At 46.8% G+C, this 18,317-nt stretch overlaps 1 protein-coding gene across 6 annotated transcripts in view; it reads left to right on the top strand.

Annotated features, from left to right (window-relative positions):
• The window catches only part of Nipped-A (Transcription-associated protein Nipped-A), a 413,461-nt gene that overhangs the window by 199,312 nt on the left and 195,832 nt on the right, over positions 1-18,317 (top strand). For all 6 annotated transcript variants that reach the window (XM_065445525.1, XM_065445501.1, XM_065445517.1 and 3 more), the window contains one exon: positions 403-818. In XM_065445525.1, coding sequence (XP_065301597.1) covers positions 403-818 — 416 coding nt within the window. The remainder of the gene's footprint in view (positions 1-402; positions 819-18,317) is intronic.

The following is an 18,317-nucleotide window of genomic DNA, read 5'->3' as shown; positions in this document are numbered from 1 at the left end:
GGCAGGATATGTAATGAGGAGGTAAAATAACCGATGGTCATTAAGGGTAACGGACTGGATTCCAAGGGGGGAAGGGAAGCGTAGCAGGGGGCGGCAGAAAGTTAGGTGGGTGGATGAGATTAAGAAGTTTGCAGGGACAACATGGACACAATAAGTACATGACTGGGGTAGTTGGAGAAGTATGGGAGAGGCCTTTGCCCCGCAGTGGGCTTAACCAGGCTGGTGATGATGATGATAAAGTGCATAAGAAATGTCATGTCGGAATCGATGATTTGAAGCATAGATCAGCAGCGATTGATTTGAATAAGCATGGTAACGAAGGAGTTGAAGAGTACATGGAGAATGCTAATGAGTACGTAGTGTGACTAACCTACCTATCGGTGTGCTGTTCCCCATACCCAGCTGCTGCGTGCCTTCACGGGGCGCTTCCTACCGGACTTTGGCTTCCTGCGCGACTTCTTGGACACGTGGGCGGCCAAGGGCCAAACGGTGGAGTGGAAGCGGGCAGCCTTCTTCCGCTTTGTCGAGGCCTTCGGGGACCCTGCCTTTCCGCAGCCGCTGTTGGCCAAGGTGCTGCAGCAGCTGCTCATCCCGGCCTTTGCGGCCTCCTTTGAACGTGGCGAAGGGGAGGCCCTCATTGGTGGGCCCCCACAGCCTGAGCGTGACTCACCGGACAATGTCATCTCGGTCTTCATCAATCGTGTCATCGACCCCGAGAACCCGTTTGGCACCTCGGATGCTGTGCGCATCCTCCTGCTTCAGTTCTCTTGCCTCCTGGTGGAGCAGGCCTCTCCGCACATCCACGATGCAGCCAACAAGTGCGTCCGCATTATTCATTATCTCTTGTTTCTGGGTGTGTTCCACCTTCTCTATCCAAGTACAGTGGAATCCTGATAAATGGAAATTGCTTAAGTGGAGCTGCCTCTTAAGAACGGAACACCATCCTCATGGTTTTGTAGTGTAGGTTTATGCCTCAGGAGCAAAAGAGAATGACAGCTGACCCAAATTGACGCCGGAAAAGAACCGCAAGCCCGGGCTTCGCGGGGCACGATCAGGCGCCGTCTTTATCTTCATGCGGGCACGCGCTATCCCAGTTCTAGGCATCGCCAAAGGGATGGCGCTACAATATTCGTACATTTTATTCAGCTTTGTCGCTCAGTAAATGGAACTCCTGTTAAGGGGGGACACCCCACTTAAATTTTCATTTTTTATTTGTGGCCACAATTTGATAAAACTTCCATCACTTATGTATTTTGACATGCTGATTTCAAATATTCAATTGGTTTTCCCATGCAACAAGTACTTTTCAAAATATAAGCAATTCATATTTTTTTGTATGGACTAATTGGGAGGCAAGTTCTCTCTACAATGCTGGCTGTTAATGAAGGAGACTGGCACATCAAAATGATGTTGAATGATCAGAGCTTGCAGTGCTACAAGAATGAATATTATAAACTGATTTATGCTGAAGTTACAGCATGTCAAACTTTTGTAAGCAGAAGGCATTAGTGAAACCCTGGAGAAATTATTACTTTTTCAAAATTTCTGTAATGATATTTGTTCATATTTTAGGCCTACTGCACTCCCAATTTGTCCACCTTTCTGATGAAAAAAGAATTATTGCAATAAGATGAGTAGAACCAGAGATATCGTCACTCCAAAACTACACTACCATCAGAAATGTCGTTTTGAGAAAACGAGAAAAAACATTTCAGGACATGTTCATGGTGATTACGGCAAATGCTTGAATATTAAATTGATCAAGGATGATACAGGGGTCCAACCAGGCAAGAATGAAACTTTTGCTTCTTTAGGGGGGACACTAATTCAAATAATGTTCATGATGTTTTCCATCAATGTTCATGAAACTTTCCATTCTTGTTAAGACTTTTGTGCTGATTTCAAATCTAATTATTTTTCCAATAGGCCATTTAGTTCTGAAGATAAATGAAATTCATTGTTCATAATTTGCAGACACAATAGGGGAAAAAAATGCGCTACGATATTCGTATTGGCACATGCCTGGGTACTAGAAAACATAAGGAATATAATGGTAGGAATACTATTTTGATATATCAAATATTAGTAATTTTATAGCAATTCAATCTTTACTGTTCGAATTGTGGCTACCCTACTGTCTGATCTAAAGCAGAATTGAAAAAATTTAAAGCATAAATTCCAAAATCTGACCCTACATTGTGTACAAGTGAAAAGTCGATGTTTTGAGAAAACGAGAAAAAAGGAATGCATTCACTTTTAATCAAAAGTACAGAAATAATTTTGCATTATTTTACAGTGAAAGTGGCTAAAAGCCACAAGGAATGTAGTCGCTCTAACCACGGCCATCCAAATGCGGCAAAAACATCGTTTAGCGCCGTTCGCCGATTCCCGGTGGCTTGCATCGCGCGCGCGGCAAGGTTGTCGTTCACGCGGGTCAAGCTCCATGCCGACGTGATATCGCCGCAACACGCGCACGTGATAACAATCTTTATGGCGAGGCCAGATTACCGTTCGCTTTTGCCTCCCGCGACGCTGCCGCCGCACACCTTGCACTTGACATCAGTCCGTTCACGGAGTCCTACTGAGGGTAGCGAAGCCTGCCTCGGCGTTGACTGGCGCGGCTGCAACGCCGTCGGCGCGAGCGAGCAAATCCAACACCCGCATTGTTGCTGGCGTTGACGCAAGAACTTTTTTTGAGCATTCATCTCCCTCTGCAACAAATCCGCACGCTGCAACATTGCAGTGTCACGCCGAACGCAGCCGCCGTCCGTAACGATTTCGCTCATTTGTGAGCTGGCTAGGCCTACTTCGGCATCGTCCGCGGTTTCGGCATCATTTGCGGTTGGCGGCGAGCTACTCTCGATGCTTTCAGAAGGAATGGAGCGCTTTTGAAAGTTATAAAGCTGATCGCTTATTCTTTTTGCCGAACTTGTGCCTCGTGGCGAACTTTCCCGGTGGATCGGACATCGTTGGGCATGCGCCAACCAACCTACGAGACGCGCAGTCGCGTCGCCTGCGGAGTGGAGCAGACGATGGGAACCTCGCGCAGCCAACCACAGCACGCGTTTTTGGTCACGTGCGCTAGTCAACGAATCGGATCGCGCGTTCGGGCTTTTTTCCTCCCCGGATTTCGACGTCACTGGCGTACCGACGGAGTCACTTTTGGCGGGAAATTAAAGAAGGAAGGCTCCTCTTTCCAACGAGACCAAGATGGCTGCGATCGCGCGCGTAGAAAAAGAGCTACGCGCCGCGATAAAATGGGCTATTTTTGCGCGGAATTCAGCTCACAGTGATGTTATAAATTGATATTGCGAACGAAATACTCTTCCCCGAGATTCGAAACTTGGTGAATTAAAGGAATATTAGCTGTAGATATCGAAAATTTCGTTTTCAAAAATTCGATTTTTTCGCGATTTTTTCGCCGCAAAGAGCCGTGTCCCCCCTTAAATGGAACCAATTTCCCTAGTTCCTTGAGGTTCCGTGTAAAGAGAGTGCACTGTATAACTAGGATTTGAGGAGGAAATTTGTGAGTGCTGCATCAGTATCAGTAGTTGCACAAGTGGTGAAATACCAATTTGCGTAGAATACTGCGGTACAGTTAAACCTCGATATAACAAACTTCAATAGAGTCAACTTCTGTTAATTCGACCTTGACTGCGCCGACAAAATTGATCAAATTATTCGACTGGTCGAATCAAATGAGATGCAAAGAAAAAAAAAATATCCAAGGACATCTGATCACTTTTTGCGAGTTGTGAATGCTAATGCATCAATTCCCACTTGAATGCCGCTGAGCAGTCTTTCAACTTATGAACTCCTTGCAGGCAAGCGAGTGCATTTTGATCTTCCCTTACCGAGGTGCAGTTAGAACTCGGGTGAGTCCTTGCGTATACAAGGAACGCACCGATAACACAGGCTTGCGAAAGTGAGGGTGACAGGTCGTCGCAACAATGTCGTCTCCTCTCATGCAATGCTGTGGCAGCAGGTGTTCCTTTTCGCCCGTTCTGCTCCGTTGAGGCCTGAGCCAGCAAGCGCGAGCCAGTATGATGTGGCGTTGCAGCTAATGGGAATTTAAGTGCCATTTCGCTGTTACAGGCGCCGGACGTCGGCTTTCTTGCTCAATTAGCCATTTGGCACATTCACATAAAAACACACCGCTGATTAATTTGGTAATATTTGCCAGATTCTAACGCACGCCCTCTTTCTATGTGATCAAAGTAGGCGTGATGCGGAGCTAGTGTCATGTTCAAGTGCGATAAGATCCTATCACTGTGTAGGCTTTAGGTGCAAGTGAAAGCGTGCGAGGGTGGAGCTGAGAGGGGCGGGGGCTTGATATGCACCATCTTCCTGTGTGAGCAAAGAGAAAGGGGAGACATGTTAGCGTGCGTCACAGCCGTAGGTGCGCATGACTGTCAGCGGGGCTGAGATCATGCAGCAGCCTGTGCATCCTGTTTTTGAGGTAATCTGCTGCATGTGCAAAGGCTAGACGAGCAGAAATGGCGTGGCATCGTGTGCTGCCTTCCTGTGCATTTAGTCCTGGAGATTGTGTAATCTCGAATTTTGGAGACGCGATGAAGCGAAAGGCAGACGAAGAATTCACTGCCTTCTGCTGACGCTTTTCATGTTGGCGTCATCCCACTGCAAGGAACACTATCGGCCGCGGGGAGTGGACTGCGCTTCGTAACTCTGACGCTGAAGAATTAGTGATGTTATGTTGTATACGATACCACTGATGTTCTCAGCCGAATAGTTGACTTGTGTTGTTGACAATCTTTTATTACATAAATACTTTTGCTTTCTAGTTGCTCTCCAAAATAAGAAAAAGCTTTCCTATTTGTGTCACTTCCCAGGCAGGCAGTGGCATAAGCTGGGCAGTGGCAGTTGCCCTAAAAAAAAACAAATAAAAAACTCAGTGCCCTTCTACTCTGTGAAGAAAGATGACTAGCGAAGCCCCTTAATGGCGAACTGCACTACACCTCCACCGCGGGTCGGCCCGGTATTGCATTGTCTTCGGGATCGGCACACATATGGGAAGTGCCTGCTTCACTTACCTCGCGGGACAGCCCGGGATTGCACTATTTTCAGGATCAGCCCACTGTTACGAACTTGGTACCGCTGCACCACGATTACGGCTTTGTGGTCCCGTAGCGCTCGTCACCCGTTTCGTGACAGAGCGTTGGTAGCGAAGACTCCGAGCCAGGCGTCGATGAGAATAACGAAAGGGATTTTATACATTATATACAGGTCATTGTACAGGACAAGATCGGATCGGCACTGGGGCCGAGAGCTCACACAAACGCGACTGTTCCCGCACGACGACGTCCGGCGAAAACGCGTGACACATCTCACCCCAGTCGGGAGCGACACTGTCTCCCGGTGGGTCGGCGGATCCTGTTTTTCAGGCAGCGCGTCGCTGCTTTTATAATCCCCGAGGAACCATTGTCACTCAAACGGCCCAATACAAAGTCAGCACACGACGGTCGTCCGAGGGGTCCAACCAGCGACCGCGCTGGCCACCCGGTTCAAAGTTCGCGCGCGCGGAGACCTCCATGCAAAAGGAGGTGCGGCGCCGGGCTGTGATTGTGATTGTGATTCTTTCGACTTATGCAAAGACCACAGATCTGTGGACGTTAAGCGGGGACGGCGCAATGAAATTTTTTTTGGGGGGGAATAAATTAGTTAAATTTGGCATGCAGGTGTGATTTGTTTGCTGATATAACTGAAATTAGTTTTGGGCTATCTATTATTCCATATTTAATCTAGGCCGACCCCGATGCTAAGCCGACCCCCTAAAGTCCGAAGCCAACCAAAAATAAATATATTACCTCGAATGTAGGCCGAACAAGAAAAGCGAGAACAGCGTTCACAAAATGCAAACAGCATTTATTGAATCTGAATGTGCAGAGCTCATTCAACGTTGTTGTCATCGTCACTGTGTTCCTTGTCACGGTCACCTTCAAACAGTGCACTATCTTCAGTACTGTCAAGCACATTAGATATGCTGCACTTTTTAAAGGCGCGCACAATCAAAGTACCTGGGATGTCGTCCCTCGCTGCAGCTACCCAGCCCGCCAGCTGCGATAGCAGGGTGTCCACCAACCGGGAAAGCCGGGAATTCTCAGAGATTGTTAGTAGTCTGGAAAAACTCAGGGAAAACTCAAGGATGTTGTGCCGCTATCAGGGAAAATTAGCTTTAATTTTATTGAAAAGGTTGAAAGTTGCTGTAATGCAGGCTCGAGTAACAGACAGGAATCGTAACGAATCATCTTTGATGCCCCAGCGTCGGCTGGAGGAGTTGCCAGTGTAGAGTCAACGACCGACTTTCCGGATTACCGATAATTTGGACGGCCTTGCGGTACCACCACGTACCCCATAGAGTCAGTGTATCAGAATGTCTGAAATTTCGGACCCAAGAACTCTTTGTCATCCGATTTTCCGGACGTTCTGCGTGACCGCAGGTCGGAAATGGCATTAATCAAAGCCACCACCGCTGCCATTTTGATTACCTCGCCGCCTCGAACCGGCGCTATTGCAAGCAGATCCGCTGGAAGTCGTAGCCACCACTGCGGCAACGCTACACCTAGCTGCTTCGACGTTCGCTATTAAGCTTCTTGCCGTTTGGTGCCGTGTTTCTTCATTTTTCCGCTGTCAGCAAAAATTTTGTCTTCGAAGCTCGAAAGCACGGCGCATTCCATAATGCTGGTTCCTGAAAGTTAGTTTCGCCTCAGTACAGTTGTGTGACATGGTGAAGCTTCAGCAAAAGTATTGCGGTGAAGCTTAACAAGCGTAGAAAGGGGCAATTGTCACAGGACACAGTATGTATTCCTTAATTTTACACGCGTGCACCAGCCCTCTCCTGTCACAGCAGGAGCACCGCTATGCCTAATAAGTGTACTGACAGGCATTCAGAGCTTTTCCAGACGTGTCTGTGTCGATTTGAGCCCTTAAGAGCAGTAAAAGGAATGCATTTATTTTTTCGGACTGCCTTATTTTTCGGAAGTTTTCGCGGCCCCCAAGGGGTCCGAAAAATTGGACGTTGACTGTAAACGGACCAAGAGTATGCGTCAAATGGTCCATAGTGCGAACGCGCGACAAAAGGAGAACAAGAACAGAAAGGACCGACGCATTGAGGAATGAACGGGCAATGAAGTATGCGAGTGCTTCTTTGAAGGAGCCTGAGCTCAAAAAACACTCTTGGCTGACGCCAAGATGCAGGTGTCCCTCATACAAACGAAAATAAATTCTTTAAAGCAATGAAACACAACACTGAGACATCGTGCGCGGCCTGAGAGTATGTCAGGACAGTTGAGGTTGACTTACGAGCTGTTGAGAGAGACTCAATTGTGACAAAATTCGGGCATCATACCACTGAGCTTACTATGAGTTGGTATAAATAGCTCATGTTCGAAAATATTTGCTTCTGTATGCATCTCCTTTTTATTTGTATTTGAGAATGTCTTACTCAATTTGCAATTTCTTTCGAAGACATTTTATTTGCTGTGCATTTTACTAACCCCTCCCTTCTATTCTTTTTTTTAATAACATAAACACTACTTCTTAGTATTCAAATTGCATAAAGTCTATTCTTTTAAAAAAAATTTTCATATGCTTACTAAAGAGTGACAGCATCGGGCAATATGGTTCCAGTCCGTCTTGCCATAAAACATAGTTCTGCATCACTCAGGGAATTTCGCAAAGGCACTCAGGGAAAACCTGAAAAACTCGGGGAATTTGGAAATGTCAACTTGGTAGACACCCTGGATAGCGATGCACGTTTGGTGCGGCCAGTTGTTAGCATGTGGTCTTCGTCAGTCAACCAGTCCGTGTAATGTTTCCACAGACGGTCCTTGAAGGGTTTGTTGATGGCTGCATCAAATGGCTGCAACTGGCCCGTCATGCTGCTTGGTATGACAGCGAGGTCCATGTTCGTTTGGGCGAGCGTAGCCTTCACGTTGGTGGTCAAGTGCCCACAGTAAGAGTCGACGACAAGAAGCACGTTTTTTGTCAAAAGGGCTCCTGGACACCGTCGCCACACAATCTTAACCTACTCTTCCACCATCCCACCTGTCATCCACCCATTCTCATTTGCCCGCACAATGACATTTCTTGGGAAAGTTTCTCGATCAGGCAGTGTCTTCCTTTTAAATATCATATAAGGAGGGAGTTTATGTCCATCAGCTGTGCAGCACAGCATCACAGTTGCGCACTGCTTCTTGTAGCCCACAGAGCGCACCTTCAACTCCTTGGCACCCTTTTCATTCATGATGTACGCCACGGGCATATCAAAATACACAGCCGTCTGGTCGGTGTTGCCGATTTGCCCAAGGTTGTAGCCTGCCGCTTCTCTTTTTCGCAGCATCTAATGCTGAAAAGCTATCAGCTTTTCTTTGAAATCGCTTGGCACCTTTGGGTGATTGAAGTGCGACGTCGTTGGCTGAAGCCGAAGCGCTTCATGAATTTCTGAAGCCAGCTCCGGCTGGCTTTGAAATCATTTGGAGTTAGGCCTCACTCCCTTGAAAGTTCCCTAGCTTTCGTTTGGAGCACTTCTGTTGTCACTGGAAGGGCAGCTGCTCTCTGCGTCGGAACAAAGTCGGCCAAAACTGTCTCCACTTCGAGGTAATGGCCTTTCTTTGGTCCGCTAAAAGCCATTCTCGTTGCGGCGCATGCAAAAAGCTGCTGTCGTTGTCCCCTCCAACGATGAACGTTTTTCTCGTCGGCGCCGAAGTCCTGCCCAGCTTGAAGGTTCCACGATGTCTCTGCGGCTATCACAACTTTTCGCTTTAAAGCGGCACTGTAAGTGGCACCTCCTGCTTGGTGCCATCGTGATAGCACCACACCGCACACCGATACGGCTGACACGACACAGGTCAAAATGGCGACCTCGCTTGTGTAAGGTTCTGTACTGGCACGGCTAGTAGCGGCTGCGATACTGACTTTTCTAGATGGCGCTAGCTATGCACCATATTCAGCAGTTTCAATGAAAAACTGGCGTGTTTTTTAAAATCCTCGAATCAGCCGGTTCTAGAGTCCAGAATATGATTCTTTGAAAAAAAAAAAAAGAACTATAGGCCTAGATTCGAATAAATACAGTAGTTTTCAAGTTACAATTGACAGCCTCTAATGGTCATCCCCAAATTAAATAGTTAATTACACAAACGTTCACCAAGATTGTCTCGTCCGCATGTTCACAAATGCCCATTCTGTGCAGTAAAGCTATTGGTTAATTTTTAAATGCTGAAATGAGCATAAATTTTTTTTTTTTTAACTTTCCTATGGGTATTATTTTATTAACAACTTTTGCAAAAAGCCCATTGTAAATTTTTTTTATGAGACGCAGTTAAAAATGGACAGTCTTACTGCACTCATCACTGTTTCAGGACCTAAGTGCAAAAGACAATGATCTTGTCTTCATTCGTTGTGAAATGGCACTGAAATGACTGAAAGTAACTGCACAAAAAATGAAAGCTGAGAAAACGGAGCTCAAAGTTTCATTTGTTGTAAACATCTAAATCTTTACTTTGAGCACCTAAAATCCGCCTGGAATGTAGTCCTTTGCCTATGAGGACACATTTTCTTTACATATTGATGTAGCTTTTGCATTCTTGCAGCAGTTTCGTGCACAATAGTTGCCTCGTTGATCATTGTGCATCCATCCGTCATGCAGATGCAGATATGACCACATTCAAAACGTCTGCCCTTGTCTCTTATTGCGCAACCTCTTTATTAATGAGAGTTGGAGCTGAAATCCGCAGTTTAATATCTGACATAAAACTTCTGCTCCGTCGATGTTGCGTTGCCGTCACCATCGTGCGCGGTCGCACCATCACCATTGCTCGCAGTTTCACCTTCACCATCGCTCGTGGAGGCGCTGTCACGATAGCTTGTGGACGCACTGTCGCAGTAGCCCATGGTTGCGTCATCAGCACTGCACGTGGGCCCGCTTTCCCAGTCACCCATGTGCGCCGGTTGTGCCTCGAAAGAGGGAGAAAACGAATACAGTCACCGACTGTTTATTCGGACCTCATGGGGATTGCGGAAATGTCCGAATAAACAGGAGTCCAAAAAAGCAGATTAAGAAGAAAAAAAAATGAAATCCTTTATTTCCACGCACTTATTCGTGCTCGGCAGTAGGCTTGAAGAAATCGTGAATGCGCCGTTTCACACTGTTTCTTTTACGCGCCTTCAGATAAGCCTGAATCTCGGAGAGGGTCGTACGACTGAAAGCAGTCACTGCTTGTACACGCTCCGCATGGGACAGCAGCGTAGCACATGGTGCATCATCTTCGACTCAGAGTCATCGTCCGGCGGTGCAGCAGAAACCTGACGAATGATCTCGCCGCTGTCGAGTTCTGCGCATCTCAGTACAGCAGTGTCAGCACCAGTGAAACTGTCAAACGAGACGGTGTACGGAATCGCAACGCAACCACTGCGCAAGTCTCGGCAGAACATTTTCTGCGTCAGTAGGGAGCACATCGGAAGGCGACAAATCTGAGGCCTCCCGGCACCCGCTTGCCGGCATTCCCCAGTGCAGTCTACGCGGGCACTGTCGGCGCCATTAGACACTTGACGCTATGTTTCCGTATGCCGCGTTGGATCATCGGAACCTCAACACAGCACACAAAGCAAACATCACCATGCCGACACCAGTCGCACAAACGAAAAACGTGGCCTACTCGCAGCGTCGTGCGCGAAGAAACAAATCAGCTGCTGGATTGTCTTGACATGGCTTACTAAGCTGAAACCGGAACTGCTGTAGAACCACTCTATCGTACCAGGCAGAAAAGATGATGATGAGTGGGGATTTCCAGTAGCGCCACTTCGTGGGACAGCAAGGAGGCTCCGTTCAAAACAAAAATGGCGTTCTGCAAATGGAACTGTGCGCCGGTGAGAGTTGGTGCATGATGCCCTCGATCGAGTTGGCTCAAGGAGTGTCCGAAAAATTAGACGAGGGGTTGCAAGGTGTCCGAACTTTCGGCAGTTGTTATACATTATGGTCTATGGGGAGAATGGCGGTGCCGCGAAGCTGACCAAATAATCGGGCACATCCGAATTTTTGGAGTGTGGAAAATCGATCGGCGACTGTAGTTTTCTCCCTCTTTTCCGCACCTTTCGTGGTCTTCCGTACACGTGGGCCGTTTGGAACTTGATTCCTTTCGTGCTCATCACAGAAAAGGTGTGTAAGCTGCCACGATCATCATTCGTGTTGATCAGAATGAACAGCAGATGTGCATGAGAGAAATTCGTCAGCAATTCAAATCTACAATAACTAGTAGGAGCGCGCCATGTGCCCCTCGTGACTACTGTGCCCAATCTCAATGCCACATTTGCCTTTTTTCCGCTTGCATTTACTGGTTCATTTTTTGGTGGAGAAATGCGTCGCTCCGGCAATCTTTAGCTCCAATCTCTCCTCTTTACAATGATACCAAGATGCTGGTGCTGCGTGAACGGATAGCCGGGTGAGCGACGGTGCGGCGGGGCCTTTCAAAGGGCAATTTTTTCGCAATTTTTAATGACAGCACTCTAGGAAAGTGCTGTTTTCTTGATTTCTACCGCATACTTTGTTATAATATTTCACCACGAGGTAAATAAACGTCCATAGATAGAGAACAAATCTAAATAAGAAAATAGAAAGTTTTGACAATCTGACCACTTCAATTGCCACATCCCCCCTTAACTTTTCAATGTTTTAAAATTTAAACAGATGCCAACATCTCAGTCACATGCTTCGATTCTTAGATATATGCGGCTGCTTGGCCTACGTGTTTTGCACATGTGCAACCTTTGAAGATCTTATTTTTCTTGTAGTACAGTGCTGTTTATAGTGTCGATAATGGAGACTCTAGTGACTTACGTTATAAGTGGTTGGCATCGTGTAACATAGCTTGAATACAATGAAGTGCCTCTTTTACTGACTTTGTTATATTGAGGTTGAACATATAACGGTTAACCCTTTGACGGTTTTTGCCGTACATGTACGGCAGCGGTTTTCTGTCCCGCAAGGTCTTCGCCGTACGGGTATTCGCGCCATAATGACGATGCACGCTTACTGGGAGGTGCTGCCACCTCTTAGGACTTACAAGAAGCGTTTGAAATTTGTGCTACCTTCTTGGGGAGATAAACAGAACTGACTTCAAGCTTCAGCGCGTCGCGCAGACTGCGGCCATACCCCTTTTGCGGTTTCGGTTTCACCGCGTGATCGCAACGGAGGTGCGCGAAACGTCATTTTTCTCTTTGTCGGCACTCTCTTGCAGATGCTGTGGAAGTTGATTTCTATCTTGATTGGCGCTGCTCTTAGCTTGTTTATAACCGCCGCTCGCGAGGTATTCTCGCTCTCAGCAGCAACGCGCTTTCGCGGTTTCGGTTCCGGCACGCTATCGCAGGGGTGGCGGAAGTTGATTTCTATCTTGATTGGCACTGCTCTTAGCTCGTTTATCACCGCCGCTCATGAGGTGTTCTCGCTCTCTGCGGCTGTGCGGAGACTCGTGTTTCAAGGAGTACCACACTCTAAAATACTATTGAACATATTGCAGTTCTGAGTGATGCCGACACCAAAATACTGTTCCTAATTTTTTTTTACTATTTATTCTCGACTTTATACATCTTGTACATTCAAGGTCCGCAATAAAATAATTTGACCATCCGGGAAAGTTTTCTTCAAAATAATTCGACCCTCAAAGGGTTAAAAAGTATATTATTGATTTCTTGCACAAACACGGTTGACATGCATTGTTTCAACATTGGTGAAATATGCCCGCTCAGTTAAAACTAAAAGGACGCACTTTAGACTGGCACCAGATCAAGCATTTACTGTCAATTTCCTATTTTTCGCGCTCCTTAGGGGCCACAAAACGTCTAAAAAGTTGGGCAGTAAAAAAAATTGATTTAATGCTTTTTTACTGCTCTCAGGGTGTCAAAACGCCCTTGCACGTTTGAAATAGCTCTAAAGGCCGGCCCGTGCACTGTGGGGATGCATGACTCTCATGCCTCCCCTGAGATCTAGTTTTCTCGCATAGCTCGTCTCCTGCAGGGCGGCTTCGCCCGCCGCGTGGCCTGGCGCCCGCGGCAGTCGGAGTGGTTGAAGCGCCGTACGAGAGATGGCGGGAGTGTTGCGCTGCTAATGCCGCTGACAGGCGGGGTTACTCGGCTAGTTGGCATTGATCTATGAACGCCGCAATAAATGCCCTTGTGATTGTTTGCACTACTGTACAGTCGTTCCTTTGTCCCAAGAGCATGGGAGGAGAACCCCACAGCACATTTGAGGTTTACCGGTGCTCGTGCTGGGATAGGAGACGCAGATTCACGCATGTATATTGAAGGAATACATGCCATGCCCCGTGACAATTGCCCCTTCCCAGTGATGGCATACTTCTCCACAATACTTATGCTTCGCCACGTAACATTACTGTATTGAGGCGAAGCTGACTTTCGGGAACCGGCACTATGCAATGCGTCGGTGCTTTCTGAGCTTTGAAGCCATTGGAGAAGATTACAAAATCGGAGTCAGTGCCATTGCGAACAGCACCATATCCTTCTCATGAAAATTACGGCACCGGACAGCAAGAAGCTTGGTAGCAAACGTCAAAGTAGCTAGGCTTAGCGTTGTAGCAGTGGAGGCAATGGCTGCCAATGGATCTGCGTGTGAGGGTACCGGTTTGAGGGGGTGAGATAATCAAAATGGCAGTGGCGGTGGCTTTGATTAATGCCGTTTCAGAAAAATCACAGCGAAGGTTCTTGCATACAAAATTTCAGACATTCTTATACATTGATTCTATGCGGTACATGGTGGTCCCGCGAGAGCGTCTGAAGTATCGGGCATCTGGAAATTCGGTTGTTGACTATATTTGCTGAAAACTAGGTGTGTGCTAATATATAAATACGAATCGAATTGTGAGTAATTTAAAAATTTTATTGGCAAATTGAATCTGTTCTTCTGTAGGTTAAAATATTTAGTACATAACCCACGGTCCAGTGCCTTGCTGCAGTCAGCCTCTGCATGATGTACGCTCACTGTCGTCGTCATTGTTGGTTCATTTTTGGTCAGGTCTCTATAAACAAACAACTGGTGCTGGTTCCCCAATGATGAAATCATCCTTGCGCACAAAGTATGCGGGACATGGTCCTTCATGTGACGAGGCCTCAGGACTTCGTGACTGAGAGGCGTTCTCTCCTTACGGAGTCTGAGGGGAAGCAATGCCAGATATGATACATCACCGCACAAATTATGCAATTTAAGGTTCCTTGTGCAAAATCTCTGCACTTTAATTAATTGGTGATATGCTGGAAATTGGTGTGAAAAAAAATTGGAAAGTTGTAGAGGTCCACTGACCGTATGTGTACTGAAGAGCCATACAATGTGATGACACAGTTGACTTTCGTTTTTTCTGAAGCCCAACCCTGTCAGTGCCTGGAGCTGCCAGACTGTACATACAACTTAGGTGCACAACTTTTTCTAGTCCTACCCGGCCACGGCGGCCGCATTTCGATGGGGGCGAAATGCGAAAACACCCATGTACTTAGATTTAGGTGCACGTTAAAGAACCCCAGGTGGTCGAAATTTCCGGAGTCCTCCACTACGGCGCGCCTCATAATCAGAAAGTGGTTTTGGTACGTAAAATCCCATAATTTTTTTTTTCTAGTCCTACCCCTTTGCAGTTTGTATCGAGAGGTGCAGTAGTTATCATGGTAACAAGGCTACCAGCACATTTAAATCTTGTTATAATGTGTGGGGGTTCCACTCTGCGTGTGTCTAGGGCTAAAGCCAAGTTCCAGATCTAGCCCCACGCAGTTGCTTCGTGGTACTCCCAACTCGTAGCACGGGAATCGCAGCTACGTTGGGTTCGAACGAATGAGGCAACCAGCGGCGTCAACTGTAATAAGGTTTATTGCTACCAGCAATAACGAACACTCGCAGAGGGACGTCCTCTCAGTAATAGTAATAAATAGACTTGCCTCGTTGCCTGGGTGGGTCGGGCAAACGAGGTCACTCACGGGTTGCGGCAGGTGATTTCGTCCAGGCGGTGCAGGTGTCCGGCGTCCCAAGAGGTCCACGTTGAGCAGCCAGATGTTGTGTTCTCACCCGTGCTCTTGGGGCAAAGGAACGACAACACAGTAGGGCACATAATCACAAAGGCATTTATCGCACCTCTCATAGACTAATGCTTGCTAGCCAAGTTGCTATCCCCAAAACATGCTGATGGGCGCGCGACAAATCTAAGAAGTCCGACTCACTGCGACCAGATAACGAGCGAATATGTTTGCCCAATGCTGGATCCCAACGCCTGGTCTTTCGCGCGTATGGTCATGTGAACTGTGGCGCGTTCGAACGAGGCCTCATGAGTCGGTCTCGCAGAAGCATGGATTGGCGCACGCACGGAACGTCCGTGCAGCTTGCCGATCACGAATAAAAAAGGAAGCGCCTTCTCCTTTCCACGCCCAAGTAACCCCACCATGAGGCGGCGTTAGCAGCGCAACACTCACGCCATCTCTCGTACTGCACTTCAACCACACCGACCGCCGCGGACCCCAGGCCACGCGGCGAAGCCGGATTACAGGAGACAGGAGCTATGCTGGAAAACAACGTATCGGGGGACACGTGAGAGTCACGCATCCCTACAAATGAAACAGTATACAGGAAACTGTTAGTTCAACTCCTGTTAATTTGATATTTCGATTAATTAAGTATCAACCAATGGTCCCACCTCACGCTCATGCATCATTATGGGCCCATAGTTTTGTTATTTCGATCCTAAAGCTGCCCTTTGCCAGATAAATCGAATTTGACCAGTCAGCAAGCAGGTGCCTGACCCCTACACATATGCTGCCATTAAAGGGGTTGCTATCTGACCCTGATAACGACCCTTTTAGTGGCAGCATGTGCCTAGGTTGAGCTTAGGGGACAGGAGCATGGCTCAGCACCAACAGGGAGGCGGAGGGGGGAGTACAGGATGAATGAGGAGCTGGTGAGCAACATGCGAGCAATCTGCTTGCGGTGCAGTTGGCATGGTCCATTCGTGTTCCAGAGGATAAAGCGGCGTAGAGCTGTGGGTACAGCCCATTCGTGTTCGGAGGGGTCGAAGGGCGACTGGAGAGAGCCGCACAGAGATGGCTGGAAAATGAGTGTGCAATGGCTGTTGGAGCAGAGGCTCATCGTGCAGCAGCTCGAAAATCTCATTTTCTTTTCAACGATTTCACATTTCACTGCCTTTTGGCTTGGACACTCAGCAGCCAGACTTCATCGTTATAACCGATAATGCCGCATCAGGGCATTGTAGTAAGCGGGTTATTTCACCACGGAAAACATACAAAAGTTGACGGTGCAGCAGCTTCTCATTGTTATAACCGATGCAGTGTTAAAACCGATATAGTGTTAAAACCGGGATCATTATAAGTGAGTTCAACTGTACCCGCGTGCACCCGCCATTTCCTGTCACAGTACGAGCCCTGATATGTCTAGTAAGTGTGCTGGCTGGCCTTCAGAGCTTTTTGGGATATGCCGGTTGTGATTTGAGACCTTAAGGGCAGCAAAAGACATGCATTTATTTTTTTAGAACTGCCCAATTTTTCGGACGTTTTCGCGGCCGAAAGAGAGTCCTGAAAATTGAATGTTGAGTTTACAACTGATCAAGAGGGCAATTAAAGTAATGCGTGAGGCGAACGCATGGCAGAAGGAGGGCGAGAACAGAAAGGACCGAAGCATTCAGGAATGAACGGGAACGGGAGCATGCCGCTGCTTCTTTGAAGGAGCTTGTGCTCAAAAAACCAAGTGTTGACTGATGCCGAGATGCAGGTACCCTTCATCCAAACTAAAATAAACTCTTTCAAGCAGTGAAACGAAACACTGTGGCATCGTGCGTGGGCTGAGAGTATGTGATGTCAGGACAGTTGAGGTTGACTTGCCAGCTGTTGAGAGGTAACACACTTCGGGCCTCATATTGATGAGCTTGCTATCAGTTGATAGAAATAGCTCATATTCGAAAATATTTACTTCTGTATGCATCTACTTTTTATTCGTATTTGAGAATGTTTGGCTCGATTTGCAATTGGTTTTACCATTTCTTTTCCCGAAGATATTATATTAGCTATGCATTTTACTAACCCCTCGCTTTTGTTTTGTTTATGAATAAAATAAACGCTACTCCTTACCATTCAAACTAGATTAAGTAGCTTTCTTCATAATTTTTTATCGTGCTTACTAGAGAGTGACAGCATTCAGGTCGACATGGTACCAGCCCGTCTTGACATAACACAAAGTTCTGTGTCACTAAGGAAATTTTGCAAAGGTACTCGGGGGAAACCTGGTAAATTCAGGGAATTGGGAAATGTCAACTTCGTAGACACCCTGACCGGCCACCATTTCTTTTTTTCTAAAAACCGGGTGCATGTTAGATTTCTTTGTTTACAAGCTGTTATGTCATTTCTGTGTTAGTTTTCTGCTTTGGAAACATAAGACAGTTTTAGCTTAGCGTACACTATATGCTATAGTTTAGCGTACGCTAAGTAGCGCACATTTTGTACAGTTTTAGCTGGCCGGCGAGATCCTCTGATCTCAGAGGCCATATGCCGTCGTTGCGGCTATTTCTTGACTGTAGCGATAGGTCGCGCTGACATCTCGAATGTTTCTTTCAATAGGCTTCGACTAGTTCGAAACGAGAAGCGATCTCGAAAACACCACATGGTTATCCATAATACTCTGTCGTTGAAGCGGCCTGAGACTAAGAGAAAGCCGTTTACACAATCATTTGCTACGAACGAAGTGCATTTTACAAAAGCAACGGCAAATTCAATTCGAAGCGGGCAGCCGGGACTGCTGCCATGTTTCATGCAAACTCCGTAAACCACGCAAAGACACCAACGCTAAATCTGAGAAATAGTATGTGCACGCTATATGCTATGGATCATTTAGCGTTCTGCGCATGCGCAGCGACGACCTGCTATTTTATAGCGTACGCAATGGTATAGCGTGCGCTACACTAAAACTGTCTATAGGAAGTGGGTGCACGTTTGATTCGGAGGTGTGTTAAAATAAGGAAATGCTGCCAAATTAGTCAGCGGTATGTTCTGGTCTTTTTTGTGAATCTTGTTTAATGCGATGAGTTTTTTTAGGTCCCATGGGGGTCAAAATAACAGAAGTCAACTGTGTAAAAAATAATGGATATGGCAAAGTAAAAACGATTCTTCTTGAAATCCCATTAGTGATCTGTGCATTTAAAACCACATTTTAAAGGGAAGCTGAAGCGGTTTTCAATTTCCATGAATTGCTGGGATTGGGAAGAACAGACCTAATAATTTACGGTTCCGAAATTTTTTTCTTCGTTTTG

Source organism: Dermacentor albipictus, chromosome 1 (assembly GCF_038994185.2).
Source record: "Dermacentor albipictus isolate Rhodes 1998 colony chromosome 1, USDA_Dalb.pri_finalv2, whole genome shotgun sequence".
Classification (NCBI taxonomy): domain Eukaryota; kingdom Metazoa; phylum Arthropoda; class Arachnida; order Ixodida; family Ixodidae; genus Dermacentor; species Dermacentor albipictus.
This window is presented reverse-complemented; position numbering and strand designations above follow the sequence as displayed.